The 19,630-nt window shown below is 39.0% G+C and overlaps 1 protein-coding gene across 1 annotated transcript; it reads right to left on the reverse strand.

Annotated features, from left to right (window-relative positions):
- Positions 1–12,092: 12,092 nt before the first annotated feature.
- Positions 12,093–16,558, reverse strand: LOC137934455 (protein BPS1, chloroplastic). Its single transcript, XM_068778796.1, has 2 exons — positions 16,383–16,558; positions 12,093–14,707 (listed from the first exon to the last, which is right to left on the reverse strand). Exon 2 carries the CDS (start codon positions 14,687–14,689, stop codon positions 13,631–13,633), a length of 1,059 nt encoding a protein of 352 aa, XP_068634897.1. The 5' UTR covers positions 14,690–14,707; positions 16,383–16,558; the 3' UTR covers positions 12,093–13,630.
- Positions 16,559–19,630: the final 3,072 nt, after the last annotated feature.

A 19,630-nucleotide genomic window follows, 5' to 3' on the forward strand; every position in this document is an offset into this window, starting at 1 on the left:
TATTTCCTTGGTTCCTATTTTTTATTATTATTACATGTCCTTTTTTCTTTGTGGCCTTGATATTGGGATTGACTAGGGATTGATTTTGTCTTGAAATCGTTGAAGGCAAGAGGGAGACAACTACTCATTTAGATCCAAACTTCTTGTGCATCAAATCAAAGAGGTTTGATTACCCAGGATTTGGAGGGACTATAGAGATGAAGACCTAGGATTGAAGAAATTGTGACCCGATGATTGAATAGCAGCTCTTTTGTCCCTCTCATGCTTTTCAAATTTGGAGATAAACTTCACCTGAGTTTCCATTTTCTTCTGATGCAGTAGGAGTCAAAAATATGAAAATTGCCCAATCCTTGGCTCAAGAGCATTCTCTACACGATCGAAAATGACTAAAACCGCTCGAAAGCAGCCAAGAACTACCTCGAGGTGCTCTCCCACTCGTAATGCCGGATCTACTTTCATCGGCGAGGATTGATAGCCTTGACACCATCTCTTTATGTATGTCAGAGCAATTAAATGATGAAGAAGTATAACTAGCAATTAAAGAAGATGTAGAATAAACAAAAGAGGAAGATGAATGAAGATACTACGGATATTACACCAGGAATCACCACCACTAATTTGTTGGATTCACCGGGTATCCCGTTGTCTTATTGGCCTTTTGCTCCTATTTTCTTCTTTCTAGAGGATTTTATCTTTCAAACAACGGAAAATACCTCTCTTCTTCTTCTTTATTCTTTCTATGCTTCCAAACGCAGCTTTAAGAGCTTGTTTGAAGTTGAGAGTTATCTAAGATAGAGGCACATCGGTGCCAAAAATCCAGCTCAATTTAGTTATACTTCTACTTAATGTAATACAGATTTGCTGATGCTAACTCCAACACCTTTCTTAACCGTCCGACTACAGACTCAAAACTTCTTCGGAAATGTCAACTAAAACGCCTATACAACATCTACAAATTTAATTAATTATTTTCACTTTTTATCCTCATTTTAAATACTGTACTTCATATTCTCATAAACCTCGAAATATCGTTGTTTTCATCATTCTGTTGCGACTTCTTCAGTCCAATACAACCGTGTCAAAGAAAATGGTTCCCATGCGAAAAGAAACGAGGAAAGCAAAGGAAGTAGTAATGAACCGAATACATGAAAAAAAACAAATGAAAATGAAGATTAGGCAAGGTATTAGAAGACCGCCTATCCTCAATCTATATGCATTAATGAGGATTATTTAATTTCGATCCCTAAACTCCCCAAATTTGAGGCAGATTTCTTTTTTTTGTTGAAAAGCGAGTGGGATTTATTGAGCAAAGAGGGTACAGATGTGACTAGACACAGAAAAACTTGAAATTTTACAATTGACCGAACTGATCCATGAATATGATTCCGTGAATTATTCACTTCCAAATCCCAAATCTCCTTGACAGATGCAGAAGTCTCCAGGGAATCTGATCACTGCCTTGGAGTTCCACTCATCAAGCAGGCAACTAACCACCTGTAAAACTGCATATCAGCTTCAATGGAATCAGCAAACTAAGGGAACCAGAGTATGCGATGACCATCTTGCGTTGAGAGTCTATGAGAACAGTTATAAGAATTCCACCCGCCCCAAAAGCCTGGGTTGTCAAGAGAGCAACCGTCATGATTGAGTTTGAGGAGACACTGGGGAGTGCGTCCACTCGACAACGCTTGGGGGATAAGGCAGCAATTTCAGACCAATTTCCCAGGATGTGTGCATTTTCCATGCCCTCAAATTCTTTTTAAGCGCCTACCCAAGCAAGGGTATGGTGGACAATCTTATATCTGATCTTCTCGAAAAGTTCAGCAGCACCAATAAAAACGCAATTATTCCTTTCAATCCACACACACCAGGGAAGATAGGAAACAACTGTTTGCCATAGGATTTTGCCTTTACAGGGGAGAGGAAGAGAAGCACACTGAATAATGAACTCCTTGTAGGAATTTGGGAGGCAAATATTGAGGTTGGGCAATTGAAGATAAAAAACGCTGAAGGATCCTGCTGAGAGCACAGTGCAAAGGACTTTAGGCATACCTTGCAAATTCCAGATTTTGCTGCATACAGAAATTGATATAGATTAGTAATAATCCAGGTGAGATAATATGAATTATTAGAAGCAAAAGACGCAAAACTAAAAGAGTAATCGCTTTACCAATACTTTACCTAGTCTCTTCCCAGATAATCTAGTCCTTGCCAGCTCTCCTAAAGTAGATTCCTTCAAGCTTGACAGCAACATACAGGCCTCCTCTGCTTCATCATTCAAGAGGTTTCTTCTTAATTTGAGGTCTCATCCGTTGTCAGTACACAAAACAGCAACCTTAGCCATGTGCCCTGGAGAGATTTGATATAGAGAGGAAAACCTATTTGCGAATAGCATGTCAATGATCCAACAATCCTCCCAGAAATTCACTGTTCTGCCCCTACAAACCCTGAATCTGATTCCAAATCTGACTTTATCATTATACTTGAGAATCACTTTCCACGAAGGTAAGCAGCACCCTGAAGAAACATGGTAAGGAATCCAACCAATAGGAGTATATCTGTATTTTGTTGCATGAGCTTACCATTAGTGCAGAACTTCCAATTTCATTTGCTTAGCAGAGCCTAAGGGCTTTGGGAAGCAAACTTCTTCCCATTGAACTAGACGATACTTCATATGGTCTGATTATCCATTCCAAAGAAACATGTCCTCCAAAGACTCAATGGAGCTGGCAATGGTGGCAGGGCATTTGAGACTGATAGGAAGTATTTCGGAAGGCCTATAAGACTAGATTTAACCGGGGTAAGTCTACTGGCTCTAAAAAATATCTTCCCTTTCCATGAAGCAACGTGATTTTCAAAATTTTCAACTATTGGCTGACCGATGAGCTTCACCTCCCCTACACACCCAGAATTTCCTGCCTCAGCTTCCAATCTTGACTTGTTCATTTTGAAACCCAGCAAGAGTTTTCCACGGCCCTTGCTCACACACCCCAAACCTTGGGCATCATTGGGATATCAGAATAGCTCCCCTCGACTCCTTCTAGTCAATTTGGGCAATGGGCTACAGTCACCGGCCTCCCTGTGGAACTATGGCACAATGAGGTTTTCACGAGCATCATCTCGGAGTTTGGCTCTACAATTGCTTTGGATCCTCTTACTAAACATTGGCTTCGCCTTAATGAGGCCCGGATCCTCATCAATCCTATTCGTCCTTGCGAAGGACATTACTTCTGATGCATTATGGTGGATAATGCCAGACTATGGATCCGCATTGAGTTGGCAGGTATGGAAGACTTCAAAAATGTGACCTCGAGCCCTAAGCTGAATCTAGAGACTCTTCACAGCCATCCGCACATTGAGAGCAGCAACCCCGGTCTCTTCTCCCCAGCAGATGCGTCCTCACCCAGCCAATCTTACAGCTGGCACTGATGCTATTCCAACTGCCTACTCGATAGTCCCTCCCTCCGGCCTGCCATACCCCCCCCTCCCGCCCACCTCAACCCACTGTCATTCACCTTCCCGCCTTATCCCCCAAAATAACCACACCCCCTCCTTCCCAACCATTAAAAGCCCGCAGGCCCTCCTATAAATCACCCCCACAGTCCTCACACCCCTCAAGCCACCACTTAGATAATGAACTCTCCCCCTCCCTCGCCTCCAAGAAAGTCTCACCCCAAAATTCCTTCTCCTCCTCCCCTTGCCACCTACCAGCGCCAGAATAGAGGCCAACAAAGACAGCTTCTCCAGGGAGGTCCCAATGTTACTACTAGATACCCTTGCTACCCAGAGATAGGGGACTTCATCTTTCCAGAGCCTGGCGAAAGAGCTCAGAATTATGTGCCTGCTCTATAGACATAACAACAAAAATTCGACCCAAAAACCTAGGCCCAGATAGTGGAACTCGCTGAGGTGATGGGCACCGTCTACACGGAGCCCCTCCAAGGAGATAACCACCTGTCTGAGAAGTCCAAGAAGAAGACAAGTGATAAATGATCATTCTCTCTTGGAATGTTCGTGGAATTAGATTCATGCATCACCATGCATCAGTTCAGAACCTCCTTGCCTCTACCAAGGCAAATGTTGCTATTCTTCAAGAAACCAAGGCGGCTTCTCTGCCCCTTGGATATATCCACGAGTTATGGCCTCTTAAAGAGCCTGGATGGATTTCTGTGGATGCGATTGGATCAGTTGGCGGCATTCTGATGGTGTGGGACACCAATACTATTGAGGTGCTTGATCGTTGTTGTGGCACTTACTCCTTTGGAATCAAGCTGAGAGACAAAGGATCGGAGAACATTTGGTGCCTTGTGGGTAGGGGTGGCATCGAGCCGAGCCGAGCCCGAACTTCCTATGTTCGAGTCGAGCATGATTTAAATATTTCGAGCCGAGCTTCGAGCCGAGCCTTGTCTCGAGCCTAAAATTGTTATCGAGCTCGAGCCCAACGAGTTCGAGCCGAGCTTCGAGCCGAGCTCGAGCCTCAACATACATTTCAAACTTTTCAAAAAATATATATCGAATAAAATGTATATAAAATTATACATACATTTTATATAAAATTGGGCATGACCTCTACATAAAATTGGGCATAACTTATATATATAATATGTGTATAAGATTGGCCATAACCTCTACTTAAAATTGAGCATAATCTATATATATAATACTTGTATAAAATTCGGCATGACCTTTACTTAAAATTGGGCATAATCAATATACATAATACCTGCATAAACACTCCATAAACACTCCATAAAATTGTTTATACATTCCATAAATACTTCATGAAATTGTTTATACACTCCATAAAATAATCTAAACACTCCATACACTGCATAACATTATAAATAAACTCCATACAATAATCAAACACAACAAAATTAAATAAAATATCACTATCAATTTACAATCACCCAAATAAAAACTATAAATTCTTTAAATAAAATCATATTACTATTACATACTTACTAGAAAATTACAAGAAATATTTTAAATTTTTCTTAGGAAAATTAAATGGACCTCTTATTGCCTTTTCTAAGGAAATAAATAAAAATTAATAATTAATCTAATATATTATTATACTTATCGATAAAATTTTAATCACATAAAATGTCAAACACAAAATTACTATGAAAATTGCCTCATGCTCAAAGTATTATATCATCAACTGTCAAATATTTATTCAAAATTTTTCTATATGGTTTTCTAAACCATCTTGGCAAGAAAATCTTACTTGAAAAATTATAGGATTTTTTAAAAAGAATTTATAATTAGAAAAATATTTTGAAAAAATACGAGGCACTAATGGTCCCTATATTTGTATTAAAAATATTTTTTCAACATTTATTGAAAAAACTAGTCTCTGGAAACGTATTTCTACTAAAATATCTTTTCAATTTATTTAAGAGCCATGAGGAAGGGACAAAGAGTTTTTTTTTTTCCTTGTTTATGATCTCGCACGTAGGGGTGGCTTTGAATAAATTATATATAAAATTATGCATACATTTTTAAAAAATATAATGATAGGGGAGGTTCAGGATTGAATTTCAATAATGGATTAAAATGCACCAATATTAATATTTTTTACTCCAATTGTTGTCTAGCTTGTTTTTTAATTTTTGAATTTGGCCATAATTTATTATGGCCTCCTTAGTGCCCCTAGATAAAAATTTATATTCTAGGAAAAACTAAAAATATTTTTCCTATGATAAATATTCCCAAAAAAACCTTTAAATAAAATCTTATTACTATTAGTGACTTATTAGAAAATTATAGGAAATATTTTAAAATTTTCTTAGGAAAGTTAAATGGACCTTTTATTGTCTCTTCTAGGGAAATAAATAAAAATTAATAATCAATCTAATATATTATTATACTTATCGATAAATTTTTAATTAAATAAAATATCAAACACAAAATTGCAATGAAAATTATTTCATGCTAAAAGTATTACAACATCAACTGTTAAATACTTATTCAAAAATTTTCTACAGTTTTTCTACCCCAAAAATTTTCTATACAGTTTTCTACCCCATCTTGCTTTGAAAATTATATGATTTTTAATAAAAAATTTCAATTAGAAAAGTGTTTAAAAAAACATGAGACACTAATATTTTATAGAAAATTATTTCTATAAAATTTATTTTTAATTTTTTCCAGAGGAAAAAGTTTTTTTTTTTTATTTTATGATCTCGTACGTGCGAAATCATCTTCTCGCGAGGAAGGGGGAGATTATTTCTCCCCTGTTCTGGTTTTTCGCTGAGACGACCCCGAGGGAAGGGGCTTACGGCGTCGGGGAGGATTTATCGTCGGAGATGACGGCCACGACGGAGTCGGCGGCGACGGAATCGGCGGTGACGGAAGCGGCGGCGACGGAAACAGAGGCGACGGCGAGGAGAGGAAGAAATCGAACGGACGGACACAGAGGCGGCCGGCGAGCAGCTGCGACGGCGGTATAGACGCCGGAGAACAGCTACGACGGCGGTAGAGGCGGCAACAACAACCGATGGGAGGGGTCGGCGGTGACGAGGGGGGAGGAAAAAATTTTCCCCCCCTCGCTCTCCCTCCCGCTCCCGCTCCCCCGCTCGCTCGCGATCCCGTACCGATTCATGCCGATCCGACTCATTTCGAGCCGGCTCGCGAGCCAACGAACCGAACCTAGCTTCGGTCGAGCTCGGCTCGTTAAGGTAAACGAGCCGATTTTGGTGTTCGAGCTCGGCTCGTACTCGAAAAATGACGAATCGAACCGAGCCGGCTCGCGAACCGGCTCGGCTCGAAGCCACCCCTACTTGTGGGTGTGTATGGTCCTACCAGACAACATGAGAGACATCTCTTCTAGGATGACCTTTTGAGGACTTGTCAGAGGTGGCTCATTCCTCTGATGCTTGCTCGTGATTTCAATGTTACCCGCTTCTGCCATGAGAAATCCCCACTCTCCCGGAGAATCACTACCTCCATGAGGCTATTTGCAGACTTTATTGGAGCATGGGACCTTGATGAGATTACCCTATCTGGGAAGACCTTCACTTGGTCAAATGGTAGACAGCCCCCCGTCCTCTCCAAGTTTAACCGCTTCTTAGCCAACAATGACTAACTCCAGTTATACAACAATTCCACAGGCAAAGTTCTCAATAGGGTTGTTTCCGATCATTGGCCGATTATGGTACATACCCCTTTATAGATTCAACAATGCTTGGATGGCAGACCCCTCTTTCCAGTCCTTCTGGGAGAGGATGGTCGTTGCTGGCCCGAGCGGTTGGACTTTCCCAACCAAGCTCAAGATGCTGAAGCCGTTACTGCGATCTTGGGCCTCAGCGAGAAAGGCCTCTTCCTCGGCCGAGAGAACCTCCATCCTTTCTCAAATTTCCACTCTTGACTCTATGGAGGAATCTAGAAGACTCTCTTCCTCATAAATAACCCAGAGATATGCCCTCTAAGGGCAAATGCAATCCTTCACTCATAGTGAGCTCGTGCACTAGAAGCAGCGTGCAAGATTTAAGTGGCTCGCCGATGGGGATGTCAATACTAAATTCTTCCATGCAGTAGCCTCTGCACGGAGAAGAGCCAACCGCATCACCACACTCAGCGTCAATGGTGAGATTACCTCGGATCGATCCCTTATTTTAGACTCACTGGTGAACTTTTTTGCAGATCTATATTCTGATTGCCATCCAGTCTACCCTTTCTTCGAAAGGGTTCGTTTCCAGGCTATTCCTTTGGTTGAAGCTAGTCTCATCGAGCTCCCTTTCTCCAGTAGGGAAATTGAAAAAGCAGCACTAGGTCTTCCTCTGGATCGCACTTTGGGCCCGGATGGTTTTAACGGGGAATTCTATCGCCGATGTTGGTCGTTCATCAAAGACAACATCACCTACATGGTTCACTCGTTCTATCAGCATGGCATCAGATTTAGGAGCATCGGAGCTTCGTTTATTGCCCTCATCCCTAAAAAAGAAGGGGCAGAACTTCCATCTGACTTCTGACCAATCAGTCTCACCATCGGTGCCTACAAGGTGCAGCGGAATATCTATCCTCATTGATCTATTCGGCCAAGAACTTGGGATGGCTCCTCCCCATGACGAACTGTGCAGCCTTTGATGTGTTGATCCTTTAGTTTGCAAACGATACCATTTGTGTTGGGGTTGGTACTATAGATCAGATCCGAAAATTGCATGTTGTATTGGGATTATTTGAATTGGCTTCTGATTAGAACATTAACTGTAAGAAAACCACTCTCCTAGGCTATCATATCAACTCATCTGTGCTTCAGGGTATGGCTGACTATTTGGGGTGCTCAGTGGGAAATTTGCTAGCTACATATCTAGGACTCCCACTCTTTGACTCTCAGCCTTCGGCGACGCTTTGGTCCCCCCTTATTGAGAAATTTGAAAAGAGACTAGCTACTTGGAGGGGCAAACTTTTATCTATTGCAGGGCGGTTCACTCTCCTCACGTCTTATATGGTAGAACTACCAAACTATTTATTATCCTTCATGCACTGTCTAGCCTCCGTTTACTACAGGATTGACGCCATTCATCGGCGTTTTCTCTGGAGAGGATCAAAGGGCCCCTTCAGGTATCATTTGGTGAGTTGGAAGGGTATTTGCATGCCCCGCAATCGGGGTGGCTTAGGCATCCGGCCTACAATTACGCTCAAATGGATCTGGAACTTCAACATCAAGCATAATAGCCTATGGAGAGATATGGTCAGGTTTTATCTTCAACCTTCGGGTGCGTGGTGGAGGGAGGATGGTGTTACTCACCTCCTATCCCCTATATGGAAATCAATTCAAAGCTCCTTCCAATAATCAAAGATGCAACTTCCTTTCACACGGGGCAATGGAAGGACCCTCCTCTTTTGGTCGGATGAATGGTGCGGCCCCCACCCCCTCTCAGAAGATTTCCCGGGGCTCTCTAGGGTGGCAAGGGACCTCTCCTACTCAGTGGCAGATTCTTGGAGAGACCGCTCATGGAGTCTAACGTTTCGTCGGGGATTAAATGATGAGGAAACTTCGACTTTTTGCTCTCTCCTCTCCAGACTCAGCAGCATTACTATCCGTGAGCATGCAGTTGATAAACTGACATGGAAGCAGTATTAATGGCCGATTCACAGTTGCATCCGCCTACTCTCATATCAAAAATCAAGATTACAGCATGCAGGAGCACAAGGGAAACTTGGCATGGAAGCTCTCAGTGCCTAGTAAAATCAAAAGTTTTGTGTGGACGGCCATAAGGGAACAGATCCTCACCTCTAACAACCTCCATAGCAGAGGCTACACAACCCCCGATCATACTTGTCCCCTTTGTGGTACAAACGATCAGTCCAACATGTTCTATTACATTGTGATTTATCTTGGCAAGTCTGGATGAAGACTGGACTCCAAATGGGGCCATATCAGGGTCTCTTTAGAACCTTTGAGAAGATTATGGGGATCTGCTTTCCTAGGTCGGGCAAGCTAATTCTCTTGGCATGCCTTGCACATGTCCCATGGTGCCTATGGCTCGAGAGCAATAACCGGAGATTCAACTCCAAGGCCAGCACCACAGAAAACACAGCTTCTCATGCAGTGGGCCTTATCTCGAGTTGGTAACATACCAGGAAGGAGTTTGCCTCTCTATCGGGTGTTTCCCTTCAAGATGGGGTTGATCGCACATATGGCGGCCCGTGCAGAACCCCGATTATGGCCACCTGGGATCCTCCCCCTTGCGACTGCATCAAACTCAATTTTGATGGCAGTGCTTTAGGTTGTCCTAGGCCAGCTGGAGTTGGTGATGTTTTCAGAGACAGCAGTGGAGACCCTATTCTATCTTATGCAGGGCCAGTAGGCATTGCTAATTCAAATATTGCTAAAGTGAGTTCTCTTTTACTCGGCCTTCAAATCTTCAAAGAGCGTCTCCATGGCAAGTTGTTTATTGATGGAGATTTTAAGACTGTCATCAGTTGGTGCTCAAAAGATAGCTCCCCCCTTGGCACCATTGGCCTATCACTGATTGTATTGCTGATATTGTATCATCTATTCATTGTAATTGGAACCCGTTCCTCGATCGACCAATTCTTTGGCTGAAAATTTGGCAAAATTTTGAACCTCCCAACAATCTCTCATTGTTTGGGAAGGCTTCCCCCCTTGTAATTTGCTCGATTGAGCTTTTTTTTTAATAAAAATCAACAAATTTTCAAAAAAAAAAAAAAATCAACTATTGGCACCCATTGAACTTCAGAGGAGCTGCTAGCTGAGAGAGGAAGGCCAAGACAGTGGAAGGGGAGATGAGCAATTCGACAATCAAGGAAGGATCTTCTCCAACATGCCTCCATCAACTGTTGTCAACATGGCCATATTCCAATAAATCTTCTATCCAGAAATTGCTTCAAAAATAGTAAGGATAACCTGCAACCAATGATCTCTTCCATATTAGCTGGACAAATGCATACGGTGCCATCCGCAAATTGATGTTTCAGGACGTCAAGCTCACTGATATTGACGATTGGCATTTGCCGGAGCCAATCATTGTCTTTGGCAATGTGAATGAGGTCGGGGAGTAGTACCTGCAAAAGGTTGAACAGCAAGGGGGAGAAGGGGTCGCCTTACCAAATGCCTCTTGAAGTCTTAAAGTAGTCATTCATGTTGCAGTTGATCAAAATTGAGGAGGCAAAGGACATAAAGTTTCTCATCCACATTCTCCATTTCTATCCAAAACCTATATGAGCCATGATTGTGTCAAGAATGTTCCAATCAACTCAATGAAAAGCTTTATCTAGGTCCAATTTGAGAAGCACCCTGATTTGCTTCTTCTTCTTGAAAAAATCAATTAAGTCATGAGCCAAAAGGACAGCATGAAGAATGCGTCTTCCACGAGTGAAAACACTGATTTTTTAGCGATAAACCTTGCAAGAGCTTAAGACTAAACTTATTGGCCTGAAATCCAAGGGGTATTGGCTTTGTACTTCTTTGGGGCAGAGGCACTGAGACCCTTCTCGTGAAATTCAGCAAAGAAGCCAAGTACGTCCTCCTTAAGGAAACACCACCTCACACTATAGAATTCAGATGTAAAAGTGTCAGGCTTGGAGATTTATCCACTGGCAGGACAGAAATGACTTCTTCAAACTCCTCAGCAAAAGGGAGTTCTACTTGTTTGCTCAAGTCTTGGCTGAGCTGCAGAAACCACTGGCTGGCAGGAACACCTTCGTACTCTTTGCCCCTCAGTAGAGTTTAGGAAAAATTTTTACAACCTCGTTAGTAATAGCAGGATCAACTCCCCATCAATGATTAGAAAGGAGATCCTATTCGCTTGACAGTATGAGAAAGCAACAGCAAGGAAAATTTCAGGTTGCATCACCTTAATCCATTTGAATCCAGCACATTGCTTCAAATATGTGCGGGATTCAGCAGCAATTTCGAAGCTCTTTTTTGAGAAAGGAAAGGAGGTACCTCATGGGGGGTCAAGAGATTGGGATTCAGTAGCAATTTGCAAATTTTGAAAGTCAGGGGAGAGGAGCTCTGAGACATTAGACAACTCAATGAACTGCTAAACCAGTCTCTGATTTTACCTTTAAGCAACTTCAACATCTTTGCCAAGCTGAAAAGTGTAGGAGCCAGTAATAGAATCCACCAATCCTTCAGTTTATCAGAGAAGTTCTCAATATTCGACCAGTATCAGTCAAAAGCGAAAGGACACGTGTACCCAAGACACAGGCTCATATTTAAGCATGATGGGTCAGAGATCAAAAGTAGGTCAAAGGTAGATACCACCACATCCTTGAACATTTCAAACCTTGATAAAGAGAAACGACCTTACCTGCTTCAATGCATGATTGAAATCTCACCAATGTTCACTAAGTTGATTAACCCTCAAGCTTATACCAAACAAAGTTGACGCTCAAATATTTTATGATCTAATCAAGAGAAGCCCCTTAGTCTGGTAAAGAGACCTACAACTAACCTTTCGGAAAAACTGAATAATTTATCATAGATACAATGGTACATGTAGTACGAAGCAATGTTGTTAAAACAAAACCGGCCATCAAACCCATAGGATGACTGGTTTTGGTCCAATCGGGTTAGACCGGGTTCAACCATTAGTGATGCCACTTTATTTTCTGTATATATATTTTTTGTTCAAATGGCAACATTTTTTTCAAAAAAATAACAAAACCTTACATAGTGGGGGCCCTTACAATGAGGGGTTGTAAGAACACCCCATCTTTCGCATAAGTGTCAGCCACAGAGTTGGCTGACCTCGTAGCTGACCTCATTACATGAGTCCGACTACAATCAATATCAAAGAAAAGATGTAAAATCTCATGGTAGCAAGGCCAATGCTTCCGAGGCAGCAGCTGAGCTTTCGAGCAACATCCAATGACAGTGCAAAAGTCTCATTCAATCCAGATTGGCCCACCAATAAAGTCCCTAAAGATCCGAACGTATTGATGAAGACTAAACAACTTGGCAGTTGTGGAATCTGCAGCATCAAAAGTAAGAGGCAATGGTCACCCCTTCATGTGTGAAACTCCACCAATCCAGCAGGCCCTGGGCAACCCCCAAAGCACTCCCATCAAAATTTAGCTTGATGAAGCCTCTAGGGGAGATGTTCACTCAACCACTTTAACAAGCTTATCAACACCTGACCAAGAAGCCTCAAATCTCCTCAAATGATACCTCTAGTCAGCACCCATTTTTTTCAAAAAGGTTATCCAGGCAACAATAGCAGTAGTGATTCAGTGCACAACTTGGTCTTCAATGCTGAAATTGCCATTGAAGTACTGATTATTTCTCTCGAGCCAAAAACCCCAAGGGATGTGAGCCAAGCAGGCAAAGAGGAGAATCCTTCCCATTTTAGGCAAATACCATCCAGTAATCCAAAGAATGAGGCTTCAAGGTCGCAGGGGAGAAAGTGGAGATGTCAAATTTGCTAAAGAAGCGAGACCAAATATTCCAGGTGAATAAGAAGGTTGTTGATACTTTCCTCATTGGTGCCACAGAGGAAATAAAGAATAAGAGTAATGGGAGAACCTTGCTTCCTTAAATTGTCAAAAGTTTGGATACAACCCAGAAAGGACTACAGACAAAGAACCAGACTTTAGAAGGGGTGAATAGCTTCCACCTTTTCCTGTTGAAGTTAGACATGAATCAATCTTCAGTTAGCTGATACAACCTTTCCTATGCAGGTACTTGGTCATGGCATTGAAACCTCTCTCCAGCAAAAATATTTTCACCATTTCTTTTAAGAAAATGATTGAATCTAACTGAACTAACCGGTCCGGTTCATGGTCAAACCAGACCAACCAGCAAGGTTCTTGTTCAACAGAAGAACCAGTCTAGTCTTGTTCTGTCAGCACTGCTAAAACACATCATGTCCTGTCACTATCAACAGAAAAAGTAGAAATGAAGAAAAACATAACACAAATTTAGAAAACGTAAAAGAAAATCCCAACATGTTAGACTCAGACCAAAAGAAGCTAATAGCCATGGTACAGGTACAAGATGTGAGCTTTAAATTCCATTCAAAAATATATCAAAACTACAATATTTTCTTAAATAAAAGAAAACCTTTACAAACCTCACAATCTCTATTACCCTTCCTGGATAAGGCCATAAACAGAATCAGTCCAAACCTGTACAAGTAATTTCACCTCCCAAGGCTTATGTCATGACCTGTTGTTCTTCAGAATTACTTTCTTCCAGTAGGTCTGACACTCTAAGGTTACAGAGAAGAGCATCCCGGCCAGTCAGAACAATCTCAAAAAAGCTCTCTACTAGCTCAGAAAGAGTATCTGTTCCCTGTGCAAGTGCTTTTGCACTCTCAGCCATTGCTGAGACACCTTTCTGCAAAACCTCTATTTCCACAGGAATAGTCCCAGCAGTTGCGCTATATAAATGTTTTACATGATCTTGCACCTTGACAAACTCTTTGAATACAGTAGTACTTCCAGATGAAAACAGAGTCTTAATCTCCTCATTAACATAAGCTTGCAACTCATTCAAGGGATCTATCCACAGGAATTTTCCAGACATGGGCAAGTCTTCCAAATTATTTGCTGAGCCAAAAAAAGCAGCTGTAAAGACCCTACATACAAACAAGGTCTTGATTTTAACTCCATATAGAGCTCGCACTAAAACCTTTCCCTTCGGTGAGTTCTTAACCTTATCCTCAACATGTGAGACTGATAACCCACGTAAACTGTTAAGAAGGTTTTGAAGCTTTGGATTTCTAGAACTAATTTGATGCAACCAATCATGAAGAGCAGAGTGGGCTTGAACAAGCTGCTCTGCTGATGGGAAACCTTTTGAGAAATCTAAGACATGAGCAATATACTGCAATAAAAGTAGCCCCTGATTGAGACGAGAAAGCTCAGAGCTAAAAGCAATGCAAATGTCAAGCAACTTAACACTGTTATCTAAATACATGTCAACCCATTTCTCATCCCAATCTGATACAGGAAACTGTAGATCAGTAATTAAGGTTTTGACATCTACATGAGTTTCACATACAGACTCCATGGCCAACCTCATCCATGAAAAACTGAGACCATAAGTTTCATGATTTTGCTTTAGCTTCATTAGCCTTTCTGCCGTGTTCTCCTCGAAGGAATTCATTAAGGTAAGTAGCTCTGGAGACAAGTAAGAACCCTTACGAATGATCAGCCGAAACGGGTTACCAAAAGGAAAGAATGGACGCTGCCCATCATGTGGACGACTCATTCTGACATATATGCAGAACTGCAACAAGAACTTCCTTTGTTAGCATCACCCAAAACAAAAATGAAAGCACAAAAGACATTTATAAGAAGTATACTTTTCCAGGTCCAAGAACAGTCATGCACATTAAACCAGGAAACAAGCAGTTGGACAACAATTACAGAAAAAAGAATGGTATTGAACAAATTGAGAGTTGCCAAAACATATTCTAATCCCAGCAGACAGTATTGCAAGGTAAACACAGATTGGCAGTTACAAAATCATATTTCATATAAATTCAATAACTGAATAAATCTTTTTTACAGAAATAAATGGAAAATTTTTAGTCTCAACGTATATAGTATGACTTGAAATAGGGAAATACTGACATGACCCTCAACTTTACATCGTTATTAAATTCACCTTTGAATGGTGCATTGAATATTATATATAAGATGGCAGCACAAAAAAGGGGGAAAGAAATAATATCTACCAGATTATAATGGCCCCTGACAAACTTTAGGAGTAAATTCTACATAAATATTAATCAAGTTTGACCATGCCATGTTTTTCTAGCAACAGCTTAAAGGTGGAGTTCAAACAGAAGACTTAATCTGGTCACTGAGAACCCAAAACCTTCCAGTGCGATTTATAGAGACAAATAGATATTGACAACAACTATTTCAGCCAGTAGGTTCCCAACCCAATAGCTGAAAAGATTGAGCCATCCAGATAACCCTAGTTTCAGTTTATTTTAACTTTCAAAAGTGGTGGACACCCAACCTTGACCCAATAAATAAAGCCATCTTAAAAATTAAAGCTTAGCTGTCGGAAGATCAAAATATCTTAAATCTTCTCTTTTCCACGTTAAAAAAAATCATATATTTAATCATACAATAAATAGGCATAGAATTGTACATAGACCCTCAGCTTCATGGAATTAAATGATGACCACTTGGCTGAAGCAACAAAAGACTATGATACAACATCATTCCCCGCTGCAAGAGGCACCATTTAGATCTTCCAAACCGTGAAATCCATTTGCCAGAATACAATAAATTATTTCTAGAAGGATAAGTTGGTACAAATTTACCATCCTAAAATTATAAAATCATGGTCTCCTAAGAAATTGTTCGAAAGCTGCAGAGAATAAATCCCACAAAACGACCACTACACCAAATTCAATGCAAATCCAATTAAATTCACCCATTCCACAAGATATAAGTGCACAGCTCATCCAGAGAATAATAGCACAATGAAGATAAATTGAAGCGAAACCGAGAGAATTTTGACAGACCGAAACCACAAAGTAGAGCTAGCTCGTTAACAGAAAAATCAATAAAAAACTTCCTCAATTTTTTTATTTTTTTTGAAGAAACTATACAATGAGAACGAGGTCATTGCATTGTATTAAGAAACAAATTCGCATCTGACTTGTACGGAACTCGGGAAATAGATATAAGAAGCATCTTGGATAAACTATATAAGACAGCAAGAACTTGAGTAATCGGACATAAATCTAAAAAGAGAATTGCCTTTCTTTCAGGAATTCAGCAGAAAAACCCTAAAAAAACATCCAGAGACATACCGCATAAATATCAGAAAGAAATATCAAGATTAGATCTCATTCTGAGAAAAAAAAACAAAAGTAAGCCCATAATTTTCAGAAAAGAAACATCGAAACGAAGAAAAATAGAGAAACAAAAGCGCTACTCACCTGGACAGATCTGGTGGGGACGCACAAAAGACGTATTGAACCTGGGCAACCATATAAGGTCGCAAGATCGTACGAGGTTAACCAATCGGAAGAAATTGCGCGTCTTTGATCCTTAGGACCAGAGAACCCTAAAACGACTACTCAAAAATCAGAACAAGTTCACAGTTCAGACCAGAGACACCTTGGCCTTGCGAGCAGGACCAAATTTTCCTGCATTTAAATTGTACGTCATAGGTACGAAATGTTACCGTGGCAACCGGGATGAGCCACAGGTACGAAATGTTACCGTTCTATAAATTATGACGTCATAGTTAACAAAAAATCCTTCCCTCTCTTGCCTCTCCCAAGTATTCTCCTATTATGTTTAGAAAATTAGATTTCAGACATTCACAGTAAGCCCTACGATTCTAAGGCCCTAAGGAGCCAGAGTGCCCCACTCGAACTCAGCCTCGAACTTTGAGCCCCAAAATTTTAACGGAGTTTGAGTTTGAATTCAGTTCGAACTCCGGTTTATATTTAAAATTATAAAAATAAAAAAATTTAAAAATAAATAAAGAGAATATTATGATGAATTTAGTATCATTGAACTTCAATCTAAGACTTTACAATGGAGTATACTTATGTATAATAATTAGTTTAATAGATCTAAAAAAAGTAACAAATAATTTTATTAATAGTGTTTATTCTATTAGCAAACAACAACATTAGATGTTGAGAGACCCAAAAGGGTTGAATTATCTATCTTCTTTGAGGTTTGAGGTAAATAAGAGTAATTATCAACCAACTAGGCAGAGAATCGACTAAAGCAATTAAAATAAAGGGTATTTTTGTAAAAAAAAATCTATACAAACGAATCGGCTCATGATCTATCAAGTGGAGTTTGGAAAATCTCGAGTTTGACTTGTTATACTTAATAAGTTTTATTTCAAGTTTTAACTTGAGCGGAGTTCAAGTAAAAAATTAATTGAGCCAAACTCAAACGATTTGCAAGCCAATTTGACTTTACAATGGAGCATACACACCTATCTGCAACCCTATGTTATCTCGTCTGACATCCTTCTCTTCTGATTCCTCCATCTTGTGGCCTAACCTTCCATGCCAATCTCTTCTTCCCCTTCTTCATCTTTCCAACTACTCTCAACTACACTGATCGCACTTCCACACAAAACCCGCAATCCTCCATTAACCTATCATGACTCTTCACTCCAAACAAACAAGAAAATAAGTACAATTGAGGTCATAACTTAGATCTACATTAAGAAAAAGTTAAACAAGTATTTAAAAGATGGATATATATTACGAACATCAACACATTTTTTAGCTAGCAAAATCAAGGGATTATCCACCATATTGAAACCACGACAAATTTTGTTAAAAGGGGATATTCCTATAGAGATTAGTGAGACTCGGAAAAAAATTATAGACCATCCACTACAAAGATTGTCATGGTTGATTTCATTTACGATTTTCATAATGATACTTCAAAAATAGATTTTTTTAGATTTGATGATTTTACGAAAATTTAATTGACTAATTATCAACCCAAAATATTTAGCACATGTCAACTATCAACGACCATCGTGGCACTAAACCGATGTTGTGGAGCCTAAACCAGTTACTTCACTGAAGTCAACAATATTGACATCCCTTCGAAATACAAAACTCAGTACCAGTGTAACATATGTCAGCATTAATCTGAGACTCGGTATTTGCGGTACCGAGGGGTGGCATCGAATCGTGTCGAGCTAAGCCTAGCCTCAAACCTAAAATTGTAATCGAGCTCGAGCTTAAGAATTTTAACTGAGTTCGAACTTTAACCTACATTTAATACTCTACATAAAATATATGCCAAATAAATTATATATAAAATTATGCATACATTTTAAAAAAGAATGATATGGGAGGTTTGGGATTGAATCTCGATAATGGATTAGATCGCACCAATATTAATCTTTTTCACCCCAAATATTGTCTAGCTTATTTTGTAATTTCTGAATTTGGCCATAAATTTACTATGACCTCCTTAGTGCCTCTGGTTAAAAATTTATATTCTAGGAAAAACTAAAAATATTTTTCCTAGGATAAATATTTTTTTAAAATTTTTTTTAAATAAAATCATATTAGTGACTTACTAGAAAATTACAAGAAATATTTTAAAATTTTATTAGGAAAGTTAAATGGACCTCTTATTGCTTCTTCCAGGGAAATAAATAAAAATTAATAATCAATCTAATATATTACTATACTTATCGATAAAATTTTAATCAAATAAAATGTCAAACACAAAATTGCTATGAAAATTGCCTCATGCTGAAAGTATTACAGCATCAACTGTCAAATACTTATTCAAAAAATTTCTATACGGTTTTCTAGCCCATCTTGTCAAGAAAATCTTACTTAAAAAATTATATGATTTTTTTAATAAGAATTTTATTTTGGATGAGTCTTATTTACTTAACGATCTATATTAATAATTGAGTCTCAATTAATAAGATCAAGTTCATCTCCTTTACCTACTGCTCCCTACTTTCGTCTGGTTTCAACCTTTTGACCCTCACAAAGACTTGAAATACATTATAAGTTATGAAAAAGAGAAACTTTCAAACTAAGAACAAGATTTAAGTACATGGCTCAATTTTACATGAAAATATTAACAAAATATTTCTTATGTATAAAAATATCTTTTTATAAAATATTTTATATTTATTTTCCTCAATTTTTACTTTAATTATATTTTTAATTCATTTTTAAAATCTAAATATATATTTTAATTGTTTACTTCACTCTTCTCCTCTTCTTGCTATTTGTTTCCTTTTCATTTTGTCTTTCAACTCTTATTTATTTTTCTTTTCCTTTTTCCCTCTCATCCATTTTTTTTTATTTTCCATTTTTCCTTTTTTCTTCCCTTATTTTTTTATTTATATTTTTTATAAAATAGTGTATATTTTTCCTCATTTTTCACTTTAATCATAATTTTAATTCATTTTAAAATTTTAAATATATTTTTTAATTTTTTCCTTCACTCTTCTCCTCTTCCTGCTATTTGTTTCCTTTTCCTTTTGTTTTTCAACTCTTATTTATTTTTCTTTTCCTTTTTCCCTCTCCTCCTTTTTTTCATTTTCCTTTTTTTTGTTATTCTCCCATTTTTTCTTTTTTTTCTTCCCTTATGTTTTCTTTATATTTTTATAAAATAGTTTATATTTAATTCCTCAATTTCACTTTAAATATAATTGTAATTCATTTTAAAA

This window comes from Aristolochia californica, unplaced genomic scaffold, assembly GCF_029961685.1.
Source record: "Aristolochia californica isolate CCGP_79_NKW_82.1479 unplaced genomic scaffold, dmAriCali1.0.hap1 SCAF_6, whole genome shotgun sequence".
NCBI lineage: Eukaryota > Viridiplantae > Streptophyta > Magnoliopsida > Piperales > Aristolochiaceae > Aristolochia > Aristolochia californica.